Source organism: Schistocerca gregaria, chromosome 5, assembly GCF_023897955.1.
Source record: "Schistocerca gregaria isolate iqSchGreg1 chromosome 5, iqSchGreg1.2, whole genome shotgun sequence".
Taxonomy (NCBI): domain Eukaryota; kingdom Metazoa; phylum Arthropoda; class Insecta; order Orthoptera; family Acrididae; genus Schistocerca; species Schistocerca gregaria.
In genome coordinates this window covers 69,158,240-69,178,896 of record NC_064924.1, presented here as the reverse complement: position 1 = coordinate 69,178,896, position 20,657 = coordinate 69,158,240, and the positions used below count along the sequence as shown (strand labels likewise).

At 36.9% G+C, this 20,657-nt stretch overlaps 1 protein-coding gene across 1 annotated transcript in view; it reads right to left on the bottom strand.

The window, feature by feature from the left end:
• LOC126273226 (Down syndrome cell adhesion molecule-like protein Dscam2) overlaps positions 1 to 20,657 on the bottom strand; it is a 376,826-nt gene that overhangs the window by 186,066 nt on the left and 170,103 nt on the right. Inside the window, exon 10 of the mRNA XM_049976769.1 lies at positions 17,193 to 17,344. Coding sequence (XP_049832726.1) covers positions 17,193 to 17,344 — 152 coding nt within the window. The remainder of the gene's footprint in view (positions 1 to 17,192; positions 17,345 to 20,657) is intronic.

Here is a 20,657-nt window from a genome sequence, read left to right as displayed (position 1 = left end):
AGAAAATAGTAAGATGTTGTAATAAGAGGATGGAAGCAGTTGCCGATTCCTGTCAGAAAAACTCTGAAGGGCTATGAAAAATGTGCTCTGAAAATAAAAATGTGTCAGAGACACAGATTGGAAAGAAAACTAACTCAGACTTAAGTAATAGAACAGAAACAGTAAAACAGAAGTAGAAAATAGATCCATGCTGTCTACCGAAGAAAAAAATTGAAGTTTAATGAAACCACAGAGCAATATAAAGTTATATATGATCTAAATTTGCTGAAACTGAAAACAAAGTTAATAAAGTCCAAAGCATTAATCATGGCATTTGTAATGTGTCTAATCAAGATTTGTTTGTTAACTGTTAGAAATTCAGCCGCTGGGAACCATACGGTAATGTACACCCAACTGATTTTATAAGAAAATTCAGTGATTCTCCATCAGTTGGACTTACAAAGAGAATATGTCTTTTCTTTCAGGTTATTTAAGAAGCAATGCTTATGAATGGGCAACAGAAGTCACCGACTCTTGTAATTCTTGGGAAAAATTTAAAAATATACCAATGAAAATAAGCCATTTTTGAAAATATAATGTAACTGGACAGATAAAAAATATACTAACCAAGCAGTGGCAGAAGATTACAAATACAATGACAGAAAAAAAATCATAACACCAAGAAGGTGTTTTGCAGCATCAACGAAAATTGTTAGGCATGTTTCTACATCTGAAAGATGATGTCTATACAAATTTCAACCTAGTCACATAAGAGCGGCGCCACTATAAGGATGCAATTCAGATTGCTTTAAAGACATGCTGTAACAGTTGATGAGTGTTAAGGTCTGCATCATGTTGGAAGACGGTACAATTTTCAGCCATTCTGCACATCGCCCTCCACTAGCCACTGGTAGCCAATAATATTCACTCAATTTCGAAGTGGCTAGCAGTGAGTTACAGCTAGACAGCGAGAATCTCGCTCCTACAGGCTGCACTGTTGCCATACTTCATGACAACTGAATTATTCATTAAATATCAGTTGACCCCCCCTCCCCATGAACCATGGACCATAGACCTTGCCGTTTGTGGGGAGGCTTGCGTGCCTCAGCGATACAGATAGCCATACCATAGCTGCAACCACAACGGAGGGGTATCTGTTGAGAGGCCAGACAAACATGTGGTTCCTGAAGAGGGGCAGCAGCCTTTTCAGTAGTTGCAGGGGCAATAATCTAGATGATTGTCTGATCCGGCCTTGTAGCACTAACCAAAATGTCTTGCTGTTCTGGTACTGCTAATGGCTGAAAGCAAGTGGAAACTACAGCCGTATTTTTTTCCGAGGGCATGCAGCTTTACTGTATGATTGAATGATGATCGCATACTCTTGGGTAAAGTATTCTGGCAGTAAAATAGTCCCCCATTCGGATCTCTGGGCATGGAGTACTCAAGAGGACGTCGTTATCAGGAGAAAGAAAACTGGCGTTCTACGGATCAGAACGCGAAATGTCAGATCCCTTAATCGGGCAGAGAGAGTAGAAAATTTAAAAAGGGAAATGGGTAGGTTAAAGTTAGATATAGTGGGAATTAGTGACGTTCAGTGACAGGAGGAACAAGACTTTTGGTCAGGTGAATACAGGGTCATAAATACAAAATCAAATATGGGTAATGCAGGAGTAGGTTTAATAATAAATAAAAAAATAGGAGTATGGGTAAGCTACTACAAACAGCACAGTGAACACATTATCTTGGCCAAGATAGACACAAAGCCCATGCCTACTACAGTAGTACAAGTTTATATGCCAACTAGCTCTGCAGATGATGAAGAAATTGATGAAACCTATGATGAGATAAAAGAAATTATGCAGGTAGTGAAGGGAGACGAAAATTTAATAGTCATGGGTGACTGAAATTCGAGAGTAGGAAAAGGGAGAGAAGGAAACATAGTAAGTGAATATGGATTGCGGCTAAGAAACGAAAGAGGAAGCTGTCTGGTAGAATTTTGTGCAGAGCATAACTTAATCATAGCTGACACTTGATTCAAGAATCATGAAAGAAGGTTGTATACATGGAAGAACCCTGGACATACTAGAAGATATCAGATAGATTGTATAATGGTAAGGCAGAGATTTAGAAACCAGGTTTTAAATTACAAGACATTTCCAGGGGCAGATGTGGACCACAATCTATTGGTCATGAACTGTAGATTAAAACTGAAGAAACTGCAAAAAGGTGGGAATTTAAGGAGATGGGACCTGGATAAACTGAAAGAAACAGAGGTTGTACACAGTTTCTGGGAGAGCATAAGGGAAAAATTGACAGGAATGGGGGAAATAAATACACTAGAAGAAGAATGGGTCGCTTTGAGGGATGAAATAGTGAAGGCAGCAGAGGATAAAATAGTAAAAAGACAAGGGCTAGTAGAAATCCTTGGGTAACAGAAGAAATATTGAATTTAATTGAAGAAAGGAGACAATATAAAAATGCAGTAAATGAAGCAGGCAGAAAGGAATACAAACGTCTCAAAAATGAGATCGACAGGAAGTGCAAAATGGCTAAGCAGGGATGGTTAGAGGACAAATGTAAGGATGTAGAGGCTTGTCTCACTAGGGGTAAGATAGATACTGCCTACAGGAAAATTAAAGAGACCTTTGGAGAAAAGAGAACCACTTGTATGAATATCAGGAGCTCAGATGGAAACCCAGTTCTATGCAAAGAAGGGAAAGCAGAAAGGTGGAAGGAGTATATAGAGGGTCTATACAAGGGCGATGTACTTGTAGACAATATTATGGAAACGGAAGAGGATGTAGATGAAGATGAAATGGGAGATGTCATACTGTGTGAAGAGTTTGATAGAGCACTGAAAGACCTGAGTCGAAACAAGGCCCCTGGAGTAGACAACATTCCATTATTCCATTAGATCTACTGACAGCCTTGGAAGAGCCAGTCCCTGACAAAACTCAAACATATGGCGAGGAAGGTGTATGAGACAGGCGAAATGCCCTCAGACTTCAAGAAGAATATAATAATTCCAATCCCAAAGAAAGCAGGTGTTGACAGATGTGAAAATTACTGAACTATCAGTTTAATAAGTCGCAGCTGAAAAATACTAACGCGAATTCTTTACAGACGAATGGAAAAACTGGTAGAAGCCGACCTCGGGGAAGATCAGTTTGGATTCTGTAGAAATATTGGAACACGTGAGGCAATACTGACCCTACACTAATCTTAGAAGCTAGATTAAGGAAAGGCAAACCTATGTTTCTAGCATTTGTAGACTTAGAGAAAGCTTTTGACAATGTTGACTGCAATACTCTCTTTCAAATTCTGAAGGTGGCAGGGGGTAAAATACAGGGAGCGAAAGGCTATTTACAATTTGTACAGAGACCAGATGGCAGTTAAAAGAGTGGAGTCACATGAAAGGGAAGCAGTGGCTAGGAAGGGAGTGAGACAGGGTTATAGCCTATCCCCGGTGTTATTCAATCTGTATATTGAGCAAGCAGTAAAGGAAACAAAAGAAAAATTTAGAGTATGTATTAAAATCTATGGAGAAAAGGTAAAAACTTTGAGGTACACCGATGACATCTTAATTCTGTTAGAGACAGCAAAGGACTTGGAAGAGCAGTTGAACGCAATGGACAGTATCTTGAAATGAGAGTATAAAATGAACATCAACAAAAGCAAAATGAGGATAATGGAATGTAGTCGAATTAAGTCAGGTGATGCTGAGGGAATTAGATTAGGAAATGAGACACTTAAAGTAGTAAAGAAGTTTTGCTATTTGGGGAGCAAAATAACTGATGATGGTTGAAGTAGAGAGGATATAAAATGTAGACTGGCAATGGCAAGGAAAGCATTTCTGAAGAAGAAAAATTTGTTAATATTGGGTATAGATTTAAATGTCAGGTAGTCATTTCTGAAAGTATTTGTATGCAGTGAGCCATGTATGGAAGTGACATGTGGATGATAAATAGTTTAGGCAAGAAGAGAATAGAAGCTTTCGAAATGTGGTGCTACAGAAGAATGCTGAAGATTAGATGGGTGGATCACATAACTAATGAGGAGGTATTGAACAGAATTGGGGAGAAGAGGAGCTAGTGGTACAACTTGACTAGAAGAAGGGATCGGTTGGTAGGACATGTTCTGAGACATCGAGGGATCACCAATTTAGTATTGGAGGGCAGCGTGGAGGGTAAAAATCGAAGAGGGAAGCCAAGATATGAAGACACTAAGCACATTCAGAAGGATGTAGGCTGCAGTACGTTCTGGGAGATGACGAAGCTTGCACATGATAGAGTAGCATGGAGAGCTGCATCAAACCAGTCTCAGGACTGAAGACCACAACAACAACAACAACAACAACAACAACAACAACAGTTGTTTTTGTTTTATTTTACTTTTTTGTAACAGTGTACCTGTAGGTGCACCTGTAGGTGTTTAAGTTTATTATTTTCAGCTTTTCCTCATTACAAGGGTTATCTCCAATATAATAATTTACTCAGAAATTACTATACAAAGAATAAATGTTCTTAAACTACACTTTGAAAATATTCCTCCAGGTGTTTCGATGTTGTGTGTCCTCTTCTCTGAACCCATTTTCCTCATTGTGTGCTGTACATTTTGGAGTCAGGGGGTCATAGGTCATCCTCTCCTTCTTCTTCCCATTTCAGTATCAATTTTGGTACTCTGTCTTCCTCCATTCTTTGTACATGCCCATACCACCATAATTTTTTTCTATCCATTACGTCATTTCCATTCTCCTTATTATTTGGGTGTTCCTTATCTTCTCTTTCCTGGAGAGTCTGGCCAATCTTCTCCAGAAGTCCATCTCTAGAGCTTATAATTTTTTAATGTGCTTCAGGTTAATTGTCCAGGTCTAACCACAGTCTCTAACATAGATTTGTATATTAATTTTTTAGTTCTGCTCATTACTTTCCTGCTCCATAAGACTGAGTTAAGCATCCCAATTACTTTCTGTACGCTACTAATTCATTTATTGATTTCTGACTCTGATTTTCACTCGATTTCTAAGATGGATCCCAAATAACAGAAAGTGTTTATCTTTTTGAGTTTCTTTCATTCAATGTATAGCTTATCTGAATCATTAGTCAAGTATTCTGTTTTTTGGTAATTAATCTTCAAACCCCAAGTTTTGTATGCTACTGCTAGTTGATTGCACATATAGTTAGCATCCTCCCCACCTTGTGCTATGACTACTTGATCATCAGCAAACAATAAATGATGTATGTAAACTCCATCTCTTATTTCTAATCCCATACTATTACATTTACGAGACCATGTTCTAAGGCTAATATCTATATTGGTTTTAAATAATGATGGTGATATGGGACAGCCCTGTAAAAGGCCTTTGCTTGTTCTAAATTTCTGTGAAAGTTTATTACCAAATTTCACTTGGCAAATGTTAGCTTTATACATCTGTTTATTATTTTAATCAAGGAAGGGTTTATGTTTGCCATATATAGTGCTCTCCAAAGTAATTTTCTTTGAACAGTATCATACACTTCTTCTAGATCTATGAAAATTAATCCTATATTTTTTTGATTTTTCCCTATGTTTCTCCAAAATCTGTCAATCTGAAAATATGGTCTACACATGATCTCCCAGCTGTGAAACCACATTGTTCTTCTTGGGTTCTAAATTTTTTTTTCCAGTTTGTTTTTAATTAGTTTCACAAAAATTCTCATTAATGTGTTTGTAACACAAATTCCTCAATAGTTTGAACAAATGTTGTGATCTCCTTTCTTAAATATGGTATTAATGTAACCTAGCTTCATCTTATTGGATACTGAATGTCCATGTATCATGTTGTTGAAGAGCTTCACAATTTTGTCACCACCATATTTCAGACACTCCAGACTGATATTGCCTAGTCCAAGTGATTTACCATTCTTTCCTGTTCTCAACACCTGAAGTACTTCACTTTCTAAAATCTGTATCTCATCACCTTCATGTCCATTTCCTTCCACTGTTCCTTCTTCCTGATATTCTTCTCTGTCCTCATTTAATTATTTTTTTAAATACTCTTCCCATTCCTTTTGTGTTATCAGTTGGAGATTGGTTTTGCTTTTTGTATCCTTTAATACTAACCATGTCTCTATTGCTCTCCCAAATCCTAATTTGCTATTAACCTTGGCACACTTTCTTTCCCACACTTCGTTTTTTGCCATCCTTATTTTTTCATCACTTCATTCTTCTTTTCCTTGTATATTGATCTTGTTTCTTCTGATTTATCATTCAACCATGCATTTCATTTTTCTCTAACGACGACCTCTGTTTCCTCTGACCACCACTCTGCTGCACGGTTGTGGTTGATGTCTTTTTTACCCAACACCTCTGTAGTATGCTTTTCACATTATTTTTTATATAGTCATATATTTCCTCTGTACTTCCTTCAGATGATTCAACCAGTTTCCTTTCCATCCTGGTGATTTAAAAAAAAAAAGGTCAGGTGACAGCAATGAATGTGAAGTGTTTTGAAAGCAGGCAAGGGGAATTATTTACCACATTTATAATGTTTTAAAATGCGAATTTGAAAGCAAGTCTCCTACTGTTGTTGTTTGAAGCCAAAAGGATGGCCGGCCGCAGTGGTCTCGCGGTTCTAGGCGCGCAGTCCGGAGCCATGCGACTGCTATGGTCGCAGGTTCGAATCCTGCCTTGGGCATGGATGTGTGTGATGTCCTTAGGTTAGTTAGGTTTAAGTAGTTCTAAGTTCTAGGGGACTAATGACCACAGCAGTTGTGTCCCATAGTGCTCAAAGCCATTTGAACCACAAAAGGATGAACTCTGAAACCATATGGTGTCAGTAAGAGAACTGTAAACAGAATTATAAATGAAAGTGTCAGAGCTGTAGGAGCCATAGAAAAAGTTGGTTACATGTCACCTGGAAAGCATCAAAATTGCAAGGAACCTGTAAAATGAACGGATGGTTTTAACAATGATTTTTTTAAAGTGCTGCAAGTGAGTGATGAATGACAGACATCACAAAAATGTGTTACAGCTATGCACGAGAAAATAGGCTTCAATGGTAAGCACTTCATCAATGTAAAGAATTTTAAAAGATGTTGGTTCCAGATATATTAAGAAGAGTTTTTAGTTCAAAGATTCACAATACAAGAGACGGAGATAGTTCAACAGTGACCTTGATAAAACATGGATCAATTAGGATTATTCCAGGAAGGTCTTCTCGAAAATGAGTGATGGTACTGGAGGTTTTAAAGTTTTCACAGGAACATGGGTCTCGGATAATTTTCTGCATGCTGACTCTACACCTGGTTTTGGTTCTGAGAGTAAACTTGTATTTACGTGTAAGAAAAACAGCAGTGACTACCATTCCGAAATGAACACTATCAGTTTCATGGTGCAATTCACAATTCTTGTCATACTTTGCTTCAAAGTCGCTCATTGCTTTACAATTCAACTCTTTGAGAGAAAACAGCAAGTATAAACACCAGAAAAGCGGATATTTTTCTCTGGCTTAAAAATAAAAATATTAATCACAGAATAAACCAGACTCATGTTGATCTCCTGCAACTCGTCAATTTATACAAGTCACGTGACTGAATGTACAAATCTGACTTCCTTGCACGTGAATGGGGTCACACAGTTTTGTGTTTACCTCCATGTCACTGTCAATGTAGCCATATGGAATAAATTTAGGCAAGGGATATGGCTATGTGGGAGGTGGAGTGGGGCGGGGGGGGGGGGGGGGGGGGGGAATTGAAGATAATATTCACTGAATTGTTCATGCATGAGGCAATAGACAACATCCCACCTGTAGTGTGGCACAGTCTGTGTGACTGGCTGAAAAGCTTCAGAAAGAATAATTTGACAGAGAAGTGATGATGGATATAGGCCTTGAACCTATCATCGTAAATTTACAATCAGATTATTCGGAAACAGATTCAAATAGAAGTGATGGTGGTGTTGCGATGTAGACTTTAGAACAATGTAATAATATTTCTTAGTTTTAAAGACTCATGGTTTAAAAAATGTTTGTCAACATATCAGTTGCATACATAATAATGAGAACTTCCTAGCCATTTTGATTAGGACTTTGTATCCTTTGAATTATCCAGACTATAATGTTCAACATATTGCCCAAGAATAAGTTAAGCTTCTCCCACCATGTTGTATGCTCTAATAACTCGTGAGAATGCAGCTCACTATATTTGTGAAAAGTCGGATATTTCCACATGTAAACCCCTGTCACTTTCAATGCACGAATTGCATTAAGGCCCTAAAATGACACTAATTTTTACTTGCGAGATATTGGTCATTTTTGATCTTATCGATAATCATTCTCTGGAGTTATTCCTAGCTGATGCTTAGATATTTGCTTGTTCAATGGATTATAAATGCGGTCCCTCACTACAATGCCAAACAGGTTAGTTTACACTAATAATGCCCAGTAATTTGATAAATATGACGACTTACTGACCATTTTTACGATAGTCTTTTTTACCACTAATTCTTTTTTATGCACTGTGATTACACTTAACTGCAGTCAGACACATCATTACAGACACCTTATACATATTTCCAAAAATTCTATTGAGTAGAAGCAGTTGTCAAGCAAATATAATGATTTTGGTTTGTGCTTGAAGTTGATTTTGTTGTGTAGTGAACATTTAATTATAATACAGTTCAAATCACAATAAATGATAATTATTGCAACCAGTTTCAATGATCTTGTTGTTAGACAACTGTCCTGTTGAGAGAAATTGTACTTCACGTCTTCACAAGGATGTGTCAGCTGTTCTTGCCTCCTGATGTCAGTGAAGTTAGTTAGTTAGTTAGTTATATTACTTGTTCCATGGATCATGAACACGATTCTTTCGTAATGATGTGGAACGTGTCAAAGTACAAAAGATTCATTTATCCCAAATAATCTTTGTTAGTCTTATATACGGTACAATTGTTAATACTTACTGTATTTCTTTAGCCTATGTCTAAAAATTCATCTATGGAGTAGAAGGAGTTGTCATTCAGGAATTCCCTTAACTTACTTTTGAATGCCAATTGGTTGTCTGTCAGACTTTTGATATTGTTTGGCAAGTGACCAAAAATCTTTGTGGCAGTATAATTCACCCCCTTTTGTGCCAATGTCAAATTCAATGAACGGTGGTGAAGGTCACCCTGTCTCCTAGTATTGTAGCTGTGGACTGTGCTATTAATTCTGAAGTGATCTGGGTTACTAACAACAAATTTCATTAGGCTGTATATATATTGTGAAGCTACTGGCAATATCCCTAATTCTTTAAATAATTGTCTACAAGATGATCTTGGATGAGCCCCAGACATTATTCTGATAACACGTTTTTGTGCAATAAATACCTTCTTTCTTAGTGATGAATTGCCCCAAAAGATGATTCCGTAAGAAAGCAACGAATGAAAATATGCATGGTAAGCTAACTTACTGATATGCTTGTCTCCAAAATTTGCAATGACACTAATAGCATAGGTAGCTGAGCTCTATTGTTTCAGTAGATTGTCAATGTATGTCTTCCAGTTTAAATTCTGATCAATACAGACACCCAGAAATTTTGAACAATCTGCTTTAGCTAAAGATTTTCCCCCACACTCTATATTTATTTCCGGTGTTATGCCTTTCCCTGTACTGAACTGTATGTACAGTGTTTTTTCAAAGTTCAATGAAAGTTCATTTGCGGAAAACCACCTAATAACTCTTTGAAAAACATTATTTGCATTTTCCTCAGCTGATTCTTGCTTTTTAGGCTTGATTACAATACTTGTGTCATCTGCAAAGAGAACCAAGTTTGCATCTTCATGAATATAATTAGGCAAGTCATTAACATATATTAAAAACAATAAAGGCCCCAAGACAGAACCCTGTGGTACCCCATTCTTGATACATCCCCAGTCTGAATAATCTGATGCCCTTTGTGTACTATGTGGGTTTACTGTTTCAACCTTCTGCATTCTACCAGTTAAATATGAAGTGAACCATCTGTGTACTGAACCATTCATTCCATAGTACTTCAGCTTATCTAAGAGGATTTCATGATCCACACAATCAAAAGCCTTAGAGAGATCACAGAAAATCCCAATTGGTGATGTTCTACTATCCAGAGCATTTAAAATTTGATCAGTGAAAGCATGTATAGCACTATCTGTTGAAACACCTTTCTGAAAACCGAACTGACATTTTGTTAAAACGTTATTCCCACTGATGTGTAAAGTTACTCTTGAGTACATTACTTTTTCAAACACTTTTGAGAAGGATGTCAGAAGTGAAATAGGACGATAATTGTTGACGTCTGTCTTGTCACCTTTTTTATACAAGGGTTTAACTATGGCATATTTCAATCTGTCAGGAAATATTCCCTGATTCAATGAGCTATTACATATGTGGCTAAGAACTCAACTTATCAGGTGTGGACAAGATTTTAGTATTCTATTGGAGATACCATCAGTTCCATGTGAGTTTTTATTCTTAAGTGAATTTATTATTTTCTTAATTTCAGACGGTGAGGTGGGTAGGATTTCAATTCCATTTGTTTGCACCGGGAATGCCTCTTTCATATAGAGTTCTGCCCTATCTGGTGAGCAGCTAGTGCCTATATTTTCCACTACATTTATAAAATGATTATTAAAAATATTTTCAACCTGTGATTTTTCATTTATAAGCTTTTCATTGTGCTTAACAGCAATACTGTTGTCCTGTGACCTTGGTTGCCCTGTTTCCCTTTTAACCATATTCCATATTGTTTTAACTTTGTCATCAGAGGTGCTAATCTCAGACTTCATACACATACTTCTGGATTTTTTTATAACTTTCCTTAGTATATTACAATATTTCTTATAATGGTTGAGCTTTTCTTCATCTCGACTTATTCTAGTGTCTTGGTATAGTTCCCATTTCCGGCTACAAGAGATTTTATCCCTTTAGTCAGCCATGGTTTTTTATCAAGTTTATTTGAATTATGATTCACTAATTTCTTAGGAAAACTGCTTTCAAATATACCCACAAGTTTATCATGGAATAAGTTAAATTTAACATTTGCATCAGGTTCCCGATAAACATCCTCCCAGTCTACCCATTTCAAGCTTTCCTTAAATTGTTGAATTGTTATATGGTTAATTGGGCGTATTATTTTGTTTGTTTTTTTCACATTACTGTATGGAGCAAAGTCGTGAATTGAAAGTAGCTGTGCATCGTGATCAGAAAGCCCGTTCTTAATAGGATAGGTGCTTACTTCTTTTAATTTATCTTGGTCTATGAAAATGTTATCTATCAGGGTGCTACTGTCTTGTACAATACGAGTAGGAAAATCAATGACTGATGTCAGATTGTAAGAGCAAAGTAATAGTTCAAGGTCGTTCTTCTTGCTTGAGTGTTTAAGAAAATCTACGTTAAAATCTCCACAAATGATAATGTGTTTTCCTTTTTCTGACAGATAACGCAGCAAGAGATCTAGGTTTTTAAGAAACATTTGATAATTTCCAAGTGGGGACCTATACACAGTCACAATTATGAATTTACTACTGTCCAATTCAAGCTCACAAGCGCATACTTCAATGTGCTGTTCTACACAGAATTTTACGGTTTCTATGTTTTTAAAACCATGTTCCCCCTTAACATAAATGGCAGCTCCTCCTTTCTCCATATTGTCTCTACAAAAATAAGTTGCTAGTTTATACCCATTAATATTTACATTTTCTATTTGTGTAGTTATATGATGTTCAGACAGGCACAGTACATCAACTTCTGTTGTATTTTTAATGTTCTCAAAACAAATTATTAGTTCGTCTATTTTGTTCCTTAATCCCCTGATATTTTGGTGAAATATATTAACACAACTGTTTCCTCTACCTTTATTCAAACCATTTATTTTTTTACCTTTCTGTGAAGCAGTGGAAGCAGTGGACGCAACTTCATCAAGATGTGAATGGCTGATTGAAAATGGGTTTAATATTTACTATTCCCTCATAGATATGAAAATATAATTTGATGTACTGTAGGAAAATGAGCCTTACTGTTATCCACAGCAATGCAGTTTGGCAAAGTGGACTCTGTTTGCCCGCTCTCTGCTGCCACGTATGCGCAGTTCTCACCCATTCGCTGCTCCGCCTCTATGCACGGAAGTGCCTTATTACATGACATGAGCTGTAGTTACCTTTGAGGTAGATGTTGTTAGTTGATGTTAGTCAACACAAATGTGTTAGTAAATTTTTAATAACAATGTGAATGTCTGATGTCCTGGGCTCAAAATTCTTCTAAATGGTCTCCTCAAAGAGTTGATTTTTAAATGAGAGTCAAACGCTTTGTGATTTAAGAAATTCATCACACATTCGCACACATAGTTCATCTTGCGTAAAAGGAAATTTACTTTGAATGTAATGCTTTTCAAACCACCAATCGCAACATTTTCCTGTGACCTGTTAGAAATAGGTTCGTTTCAGCAGTTGCAAGAGAGCACCAGATAAAAGGCGTCACCGCACTTGTGCAGCTATGATGACGCAGGAAGCCCACGTTTGTACATGTAAAACATTAAAAGATCTTACATTATGTCATAAAAGAAACAAGACATCAGAGCTTCAAGAGCATTGGAATTTTGTGAACCACACTAAAATGCATAATTCGGCTTAAAGTGCACATTCGTATGTCCAAATTCAGGTGTAAATTTTCTTGAAGTACCAGTACTGTATTATCTCATGTTTGGTTCTTTATTATGGCATAATGCCATATGTGCACTTGGAATGGAGCAAACAGTTGAAACTAGCGAATAGTGTGAAATTAAAACTTCATTTCAAATAAATTGACTGCCTCAGTGGGGAAGATTAATAAAAGCCAAATCTCTTAAGCAAACTGACAAAAATTAACTTAATTGTTCTGCAAGGTGATTAATGCTTGACTGTCAGAAAGGAAGCAGCAAAATGTGAAATTAATAACATATTTTAGCCTTCTGTAACCATGCGAACGTATTTTAATTCATTTGCTAGCTCCTGGCCACAAAAATGCATTTTGTTTTCATTTAACATGAGAGCAATAGACGAAGAGGAAACAACAAAATCACTTAACATAAACACAGGTCACGTGGAGACAACCCACCTCCCCATCACAACTTAGACTACTCTGTGCATCAGCCCCAGGTCTACGATATTTCCGAACCGGGGCAATACTAGATAGTTGGCACCCAGCCATACTTCTGTAACCAGAAGCAACTGTGCATACCCAAGAGCCCGCCCGCAACTCCTCAAATGAATCTAATTTAAACAGTTGTCACATCACGCTCATCAGAGGCAGTTTGTTGTTATGAAGCATTGCATAGTCTTTCTAAAGCCTTTGACACACTTTGCTGTTGGCAGATGCTTGTATGAGTACTGTGCCTTGCTGTCATATATGGCGCATTTCCTTTGGAACTTTAGTTTCATTTCCATTTTCTTTTTTCTCTCATTCATGTTTTGTTGCTGCAGTATTATTCTGCAGTAGTGGGATACAGTTATATCCTTTGTTAAAGTATTGGTTATTACCAGCCAATATCACAAAAATTTAACTGAAAACTAAAACAATGAAAAATTCCTGGAATTCTAAACAATTCCTGGGTTTTTTCTGGATTTCTCCTGGATGAAAAAATCCCCGATCTTTTCCCAGATCTCCCAGTTGTCCCGGGTCGTATTCACTCTTTTGTACAAAGGTATTAAAATCAGCAAGCTTTCAGAGCCAGTGGTTCCTTCTTCTGCCAGAGGGTTGAAGGGAAAGGAAGAGAGATGAAGGAAAAGACTGGTAAGGTTTAGGATGGAAAAGACTGGCAAGGTTTAGGATGAGACGTACAGTTTGGAAAAGTCACACAGAACCCCAGATCAAGGGAGATTTACTGAAGAGCATGAGAAGGAATGACAGATTGTTAAGGGCTGCAGCAGATGAGGTTTGAAAATGTGAGAGCTTAAAAGAGGAAGATAGGGTAACACACAAGACAGAGATTATGCCAAAACATCGTGGATGAGCTAATAAGAGTGGAAAGGTAAATGCATTGTATGTGATAGAGGTGAGAAGTGGGGATGCAAAATAGACAGGTCAAAAAATGAAAGAAACAGTAAATTACACAGGAGTGAAGAAAGAAATAGTTACTGTGAAGAAAAGCTGAGATCATAGAAATTAACGTAAATTAAGGCCAGTTAGGTGGCAAGAACCAGGGCCATACTGTAGTGCCAGTTCTGCCAAGTTCTGTGAAACTGGTTTCTTGGAGAAGAATCCAGATGGCATGTGTGGTGAAACAGGCACGGAGGTTACGTGCTATCTAGATTCTGATACAATAATCCCTGTGAGCCTCCAGAATCCACAAAGCCAAAAACATGTAACTTGCACTCAATGTTGCATCGCTTCCATTATCCCAATCAGCTTTTCAAACAGAACTATAAACCATCAAACAAATCACTTCCAGCAATTGCTTTAGCTCTGCAGACAATCTTGCAAAAACGTTAGTTTTGCAATTTCAGACCTGCACATCAATAACATGTTGAAACTATTATTCGGTATTAAGGAAACTGCAATCCTTGGCCCAGAGTGGTGTATATAAAATCACTTGCAAGCAGTGTATATTGGTCAGTCAGGCAGAGCTGTGACAATTACACTACATGAACACAAGAGACATTATGGACTGAAGAAGAAAGATTCAACCTTTCCTGATCATCTTCTAGCAGAAAAATATTTGTATGATCTAAAATATGAAGTTTTACATTACACTAAGAAAGACAGAAATACGACCCTGTTGGAAATAATGGAAATCAACAAACTGATGACACAGAATGCCAGCCTAGTATGAAATGATCAAACTCTGTTTCCTTTTCCTCCTTTCTTAAAATTAAGTTTTCATTGCAAATATTAGATTGAAAATGTAAATTTGTCTTATTATTATTTGTTAAATTTATCTCCACACAAAAACTTTGTATACCTCTTTTTTTAACTACTGTAACGTTTTCCTACGTAAAAACTTTGTCATTTTTGTATCTTATGTACAGATAATATCAGTGTAAGTCATGCCTCATATTTATCTGTGTTTGCGACATTCAGCTGTAGCCTGAAGTGGCAAGAGAAGCTGAAAGGTGGTTTGTGAGCAAACCGAATAAATATAATTCTGCAGAACATTAGAAACTGTTTTCTTTCTTAATTTTATTATCATGTTCTCCAAAGCACCAATGGAAATTCAGTTAATGTTATACATTTTTAGACAGAGCAGTAGTGAATTACCCTGAAGTCAAAGGTTAAATTTCATTTTTGACATGTTGTGTGAATATTTTTAAGCATTGATATTGTTTCTGAATTCAACTCATACAAAATTGTCCAAGGTGGGCTACTGTTCTAGATTTAGTTATTCTTTGGCCAATTATCTGAAGCTGATAATTTGTGAAAGAATGCTCTCTTCATTGTCATTCATTACAGTGTTGCACACATGATTAAGGTTTCCTTTACAAATATGGTTATTGTGGAGATCTTGATCATTAGGAACTCATTTTCTCCATTGATTATTTTCAAATGTCAACTTGACAAACAGAAATGAACAATTCACTTCACAAGAAACAGTGGCTGGTTATGATTTAAGGGTGGTAGGATGACAAAAGGGACGTCTTGGAGCAGGAGAGGCACCACAGGACATTTTAATTCCCAGTGCCTATACTTTTACAAATAAATTCATAAAGCTTTGTCAGAATGACCAGGAAGGATTCCAGATTCACACTCATAACAGTGGAAGTTCAAAAACATAACAAAATAATTGTTTTTTTAGATATGAAATTTCATCATTTTTTCACTTACTGTTGGCTGCATTTGTTGCTATAGGTACATTTTTCTTCAGAAGTAAGAGAGATTCTTTGATGAATTTTTCACAGCATACAAACCATACTTACAGCTGTATGAAACTCTAGAATTTTCCAAATCTATTAAAAACTATGGTAGAAATTGAGATAATTAAATACAAAATTTGATTTTTTTCTAAACATAAAGTTTAAAACGTAACAGCTCATTCATTTTTTCATAAGTTAAATAGATTCTAGAGTTTCAGACAAAATTAATTGAACAGTCTCTCTTACTTATGAAGAAAGTGTACCTATAACAACAAATGCAGCCAATAGTAAGTGAAAAAATGATGAAATTCCACATGTAAAAATTTTTATTTTGTTATGTTTTTGAACTTAGCACACTGGACTCGCATTCGGGAGGACAATGTTTCAATCCTGTCTTCAGCCATCCTGATTTAGGTTTTCCGTGATTCCCCTAAATTGTTTCAGGCAAATGCCTGGATGGTTCCTTTGAAAGGTCACGGCCTATTTCCTTCCCAATCCTTCCCTAACCTGAGCTTGCGCTCTGTTTCTAATGACCTCGTTGTTGACGGGACGTTAAACAGTAACCACCACCACCACCGCTATGACCGTGAATCCTGAATCCTTCCTGGTCTTGCTGACAAAGTTTTATGAATTTACTTGTAAAAGTATAGACAGTGGAAATTAAAATCTCTTGTGGTGCCTCTCCTGCTCTAAGTCGGCGTGCATGACATCCTAACTCCCCTTAATATCACAATGAATTCACTCTAGAAACCTTTTACTTGAATTTAGATTTCACATAGATTAAACAAGTAAACTTTATTCATAAAAACTGCATGTTTGACAATGGAAATATCAGTTAATAATATTCCCACACTGCCTGAGAGGATAATATATTAAAATCATGGCACAGATAATAATTAAAGAAACAGTGGCCAACTAGAAATACTGGATGCGAGTGTCCCATATTACTTTGATTACTTTTAATAGTATTGGGCAAAGAGAATAGGCAGCAGATCAGAATTAGGATGATTCAAGACCTCCAAGTCACATTATTAGAACAATTATCAGCAATATTACCAATACATTTTGTTTTTGAATGAACTGTTTTGTTGCACTGTCCTATTATTTGATGTTTTTGCCAAGTACCCTTACTGACTGTAATTTTATTTAATCTGCAATGCCAATAGCTTAAGACAGACATGTTTAATTACAGACTGAGGAAAAATTGTGACCAACCAAAAGTTAACTGTCTTATATGTTGATTCCTTAACAATAAGTGACCTTATTCTTACAAATACCACATTCCACACACTTATAAATACTATCATGCATAATTCAGAGAAGCAGAATTCAAAATGGATAATAACAGTATCTAGGTGCTTGAAGGCATCTAATGATTAAACATGAAATCTTACCATAGACATTAATTCTAGCACTGTGTGAAACTTGAGCAACAGAGTTCTTGGCAGTACATGTGTATTCTCCACCATCCTCTTCCTTCAGATTTGAGATATTTACATGGCTAATGACATCATCATGAACAGTAACATACTGTCCAACTAAAAACCTGTTGATGAGACAAGAAAAAAGAAAATGTGTTAATTCAGATATAAAGGTGCTAATGGAAAGCCAAAGTAAACCTGGAGATACAAGACAAACATTCTAAGTAACAACTTACATTATTATAAAGTGTAGTCTGTTTAACCATCACACTGATAATCTTCAGTACTTTACTAGTGGCTAACACTACTTCTTCATTTAAATATTAGTATGAGAATCAAATTAATTCTAACTTACTTTCAAGCACGTTGGCGAGAAATGCAAGCAATGGATGCAATAGGTAAAATTTAGCTATGAAAGGGCTATCATCACTGTTTAACTAGTCCATTTTCATTCTCATAAGGAGCTTCGATTGATTTATTTTTCTGAAAAATAACAACTGTTTTTACACGATTCAGAATTTAAAGGTCCCTAACTGAACTGGAATATGTACCTATACCATGTTACGAACTATAAGATATGATGTGTGAAAAAATTATGTATGATATCCAGCCTGTTATTTTGAACCACTAGTTTAATACAGAGTTCAAACCATGAGGCATTGCTCATATTTTATGCAAATTACCCAAGGAACAAGTTTTTTGTCAGCAACCATTTCAGAAGCTCTTCCCTGTAGCTCCCCTTCTGCCTGAGGAGTCTAGAAATATAATACAGCTACCTATGTATCACTCCCATAAGATCTGTAAAAATAAGATTAAACTAACTACAGTGTATTTTTAAGCACTCATTTCCTCCACAACCTATATGCAAATGGAACAGGAAGAAACCCTAATACTGTATATGACACAAAGACAAATACCCCATGCATGCACTTCACAGTGGTTTGTAGAGAATGGATGTAGATGGAGATTTGCACTTATGTTTTCATCTCAATATCCCCCTTCTCCCCAAGCTCACCTCTTCCTTGATGACCCATTTGAAATGATATAAGCAGTACCTCCCTTTATGGTCATCACTATATCTTGTTGATGTATTCCCTATTACCTGTGCCATAATATTAATTCACTCAGATGCTACGATAGTGGTTCTATTGTTCCAAATTTAACAGCTTGAGTCTCTCGAATTTGTAGTAACTTTCAAGGAAAAGTTGGTGAAGTCAAAGGAACTTAACAACTGGCACTGCGTATAGTGCCTATCAACTACCTACAAATCTATCTAAATTTAGTTTTTATCCTTCATGCTTTGGAAGTTATGCCAAATTCTGATTTTAGAGGTTACAGTTCTGATTGCTAAAGTATCTAAATTTATTTATATTTTAGCTGATGAAGAAATCCATACAAATTGTAAAAATGTATGTATGTATTTATGTATTGGGTAAGAACCAATCACATATCAAGGGGGTGGGGGTGGGGATGGAAAAGTAGTGCAGCCCAAGGTGCAAGAATACCTGCACTTAACTTATCTAGTATTTGAGAATGAGAGCACTCAGAGATTTGCAACAAACATTACACATAGGTTCAAACCTTCACAAAACTGTTTCTCATTGATGATCCCCACAAAAAGATGAAAGGAAAACAGTTTATCACTTACTACATTTTCGCTGTTCATGCAGTAAAACTGTCACATAAAGCATGACAATTTAATTTATTACATCTTTACTACTGACTCTATTCACAACATATTTTGGAGATAGTATCTGCATATTCCATTAATGTATCTATAGAAATATATCTTTGTATGACACACAGTTCAGGAAGTGCAATGTCATAATGCGGAGATGCATGAGAAATAGCTGCAACATGCATGACATTTTAATTTATTACTTCCTTACTAAAAACTATTCACAACACATTTCAGAGGTAGTATACACATATGTCACTGAATGTATCTAGGAAAATATATTATTGCACAACACATAGTTCAGAAGATATGATGTCATAAACACTGAGATGTCTCAGAGACAGACACATCAGGCATGATGTTTCAATAAATTACCACTTTACTACTAATTCTGTTCAAAGCACATTTCATAAACTGCAAGCACATGTACTACTGGATACACTTACAAAATTATATTATTGTACAGCACAAGGTTCAGCACATACGATCAGCATAAACATTAAGCTGCATGAAAATGGAACTGTTGTGCAAAATTCACTAGACATACAGGTGAAGTATGTGTGAAACATATCTGACATGTCAATGTGAGCAAACACTGGAATGATTTCAATCAAATTTGGCACATATATAAGTTACAATTTGGAAAGAAATACTGTAGGGGTAGGAACCACACACCTCCTATTGGGGTGAGTGCGATAATATGCAGAGAGAAGGGAGGATGAGGAGATGGACAGGGGGTGAGGGGGAATGAGGAGATTGGCACAGATATGAGAAGGGGAAGGTGGCTAGAGACAGGGGACAGAGAAAAGGACACAGTGAGAGGAGAGGAAGACGAGCAGAGAAAGGAAAGAGGTTGAGACAGATAGAGGCAGGGGGAGAGAGAGAAAGGCATAGAGACAGGGGAGAGGAAGATGAGGAGGCAGAGGGAGAGGACAAGGTGATGAAGAGGCAGAGAGAAGGGAGAGGAGGAAATGAACAGATGGAAATGGAGGAGTTATTGGACAGAGAAAGGGAAGAGAAGGAGATGGACAGAGAGAGGGGAGGAGATGGACAGAGAGAGCGGAGCTGATGGACAGAGAGAGGGGAGAAGAGATATATAAAGGAAAGCAGAGAAGATGAACAGGGAGAGAGGGGGGTGGAGGTAGGTTGAGACATAGGGAGGGGTGGAGGCTATGGACAGGGACAGAGGGGATGTATATAGAAAGGAGAGAAGGAGAGTAAATTTGATACGGAGATGCTTCCATTTTTAGACGTAATGGTTTATAAAAATACAGATGGAACTTTGGGACACAGTGTTCACCAAAAGCCGACACACACAGATTGGTATCTGCATCCTAAGAGTTGTCATCCACCACAGCAATGTAGTGGCGTCCTTAGGACTTTGGTATGGAGAGCATATGCCATCTCCGACGCAGACAGCTTAACCCAAGAACTTGAGCATTTGATGACTGTTTTTAAGGAAAATGGATACACCGAGAAGCAGATTCGTCAGGCTATGGAGTTTGGACCATCTCCAGAGGTGTACGAAGAGGAACATAGCTCTGTGGCCTTTCTTCCTTATGCTGGAGGCTTATCCTTTAAGATTGGACGAATTTTAAGGAATTTTAACATTAAGAGTGTTTTCCGTCCACCTTCTAAGATTAGGGCACTGCTCGGCTCTGTGAAGGATGATTTGGGGCTTAGGAAACCCGGGGTGTACAAAATTCCGTGTCAATGTGGGAAAGTTTACGTTGGCTGTTCTATTCGCACAGTGCAAGACT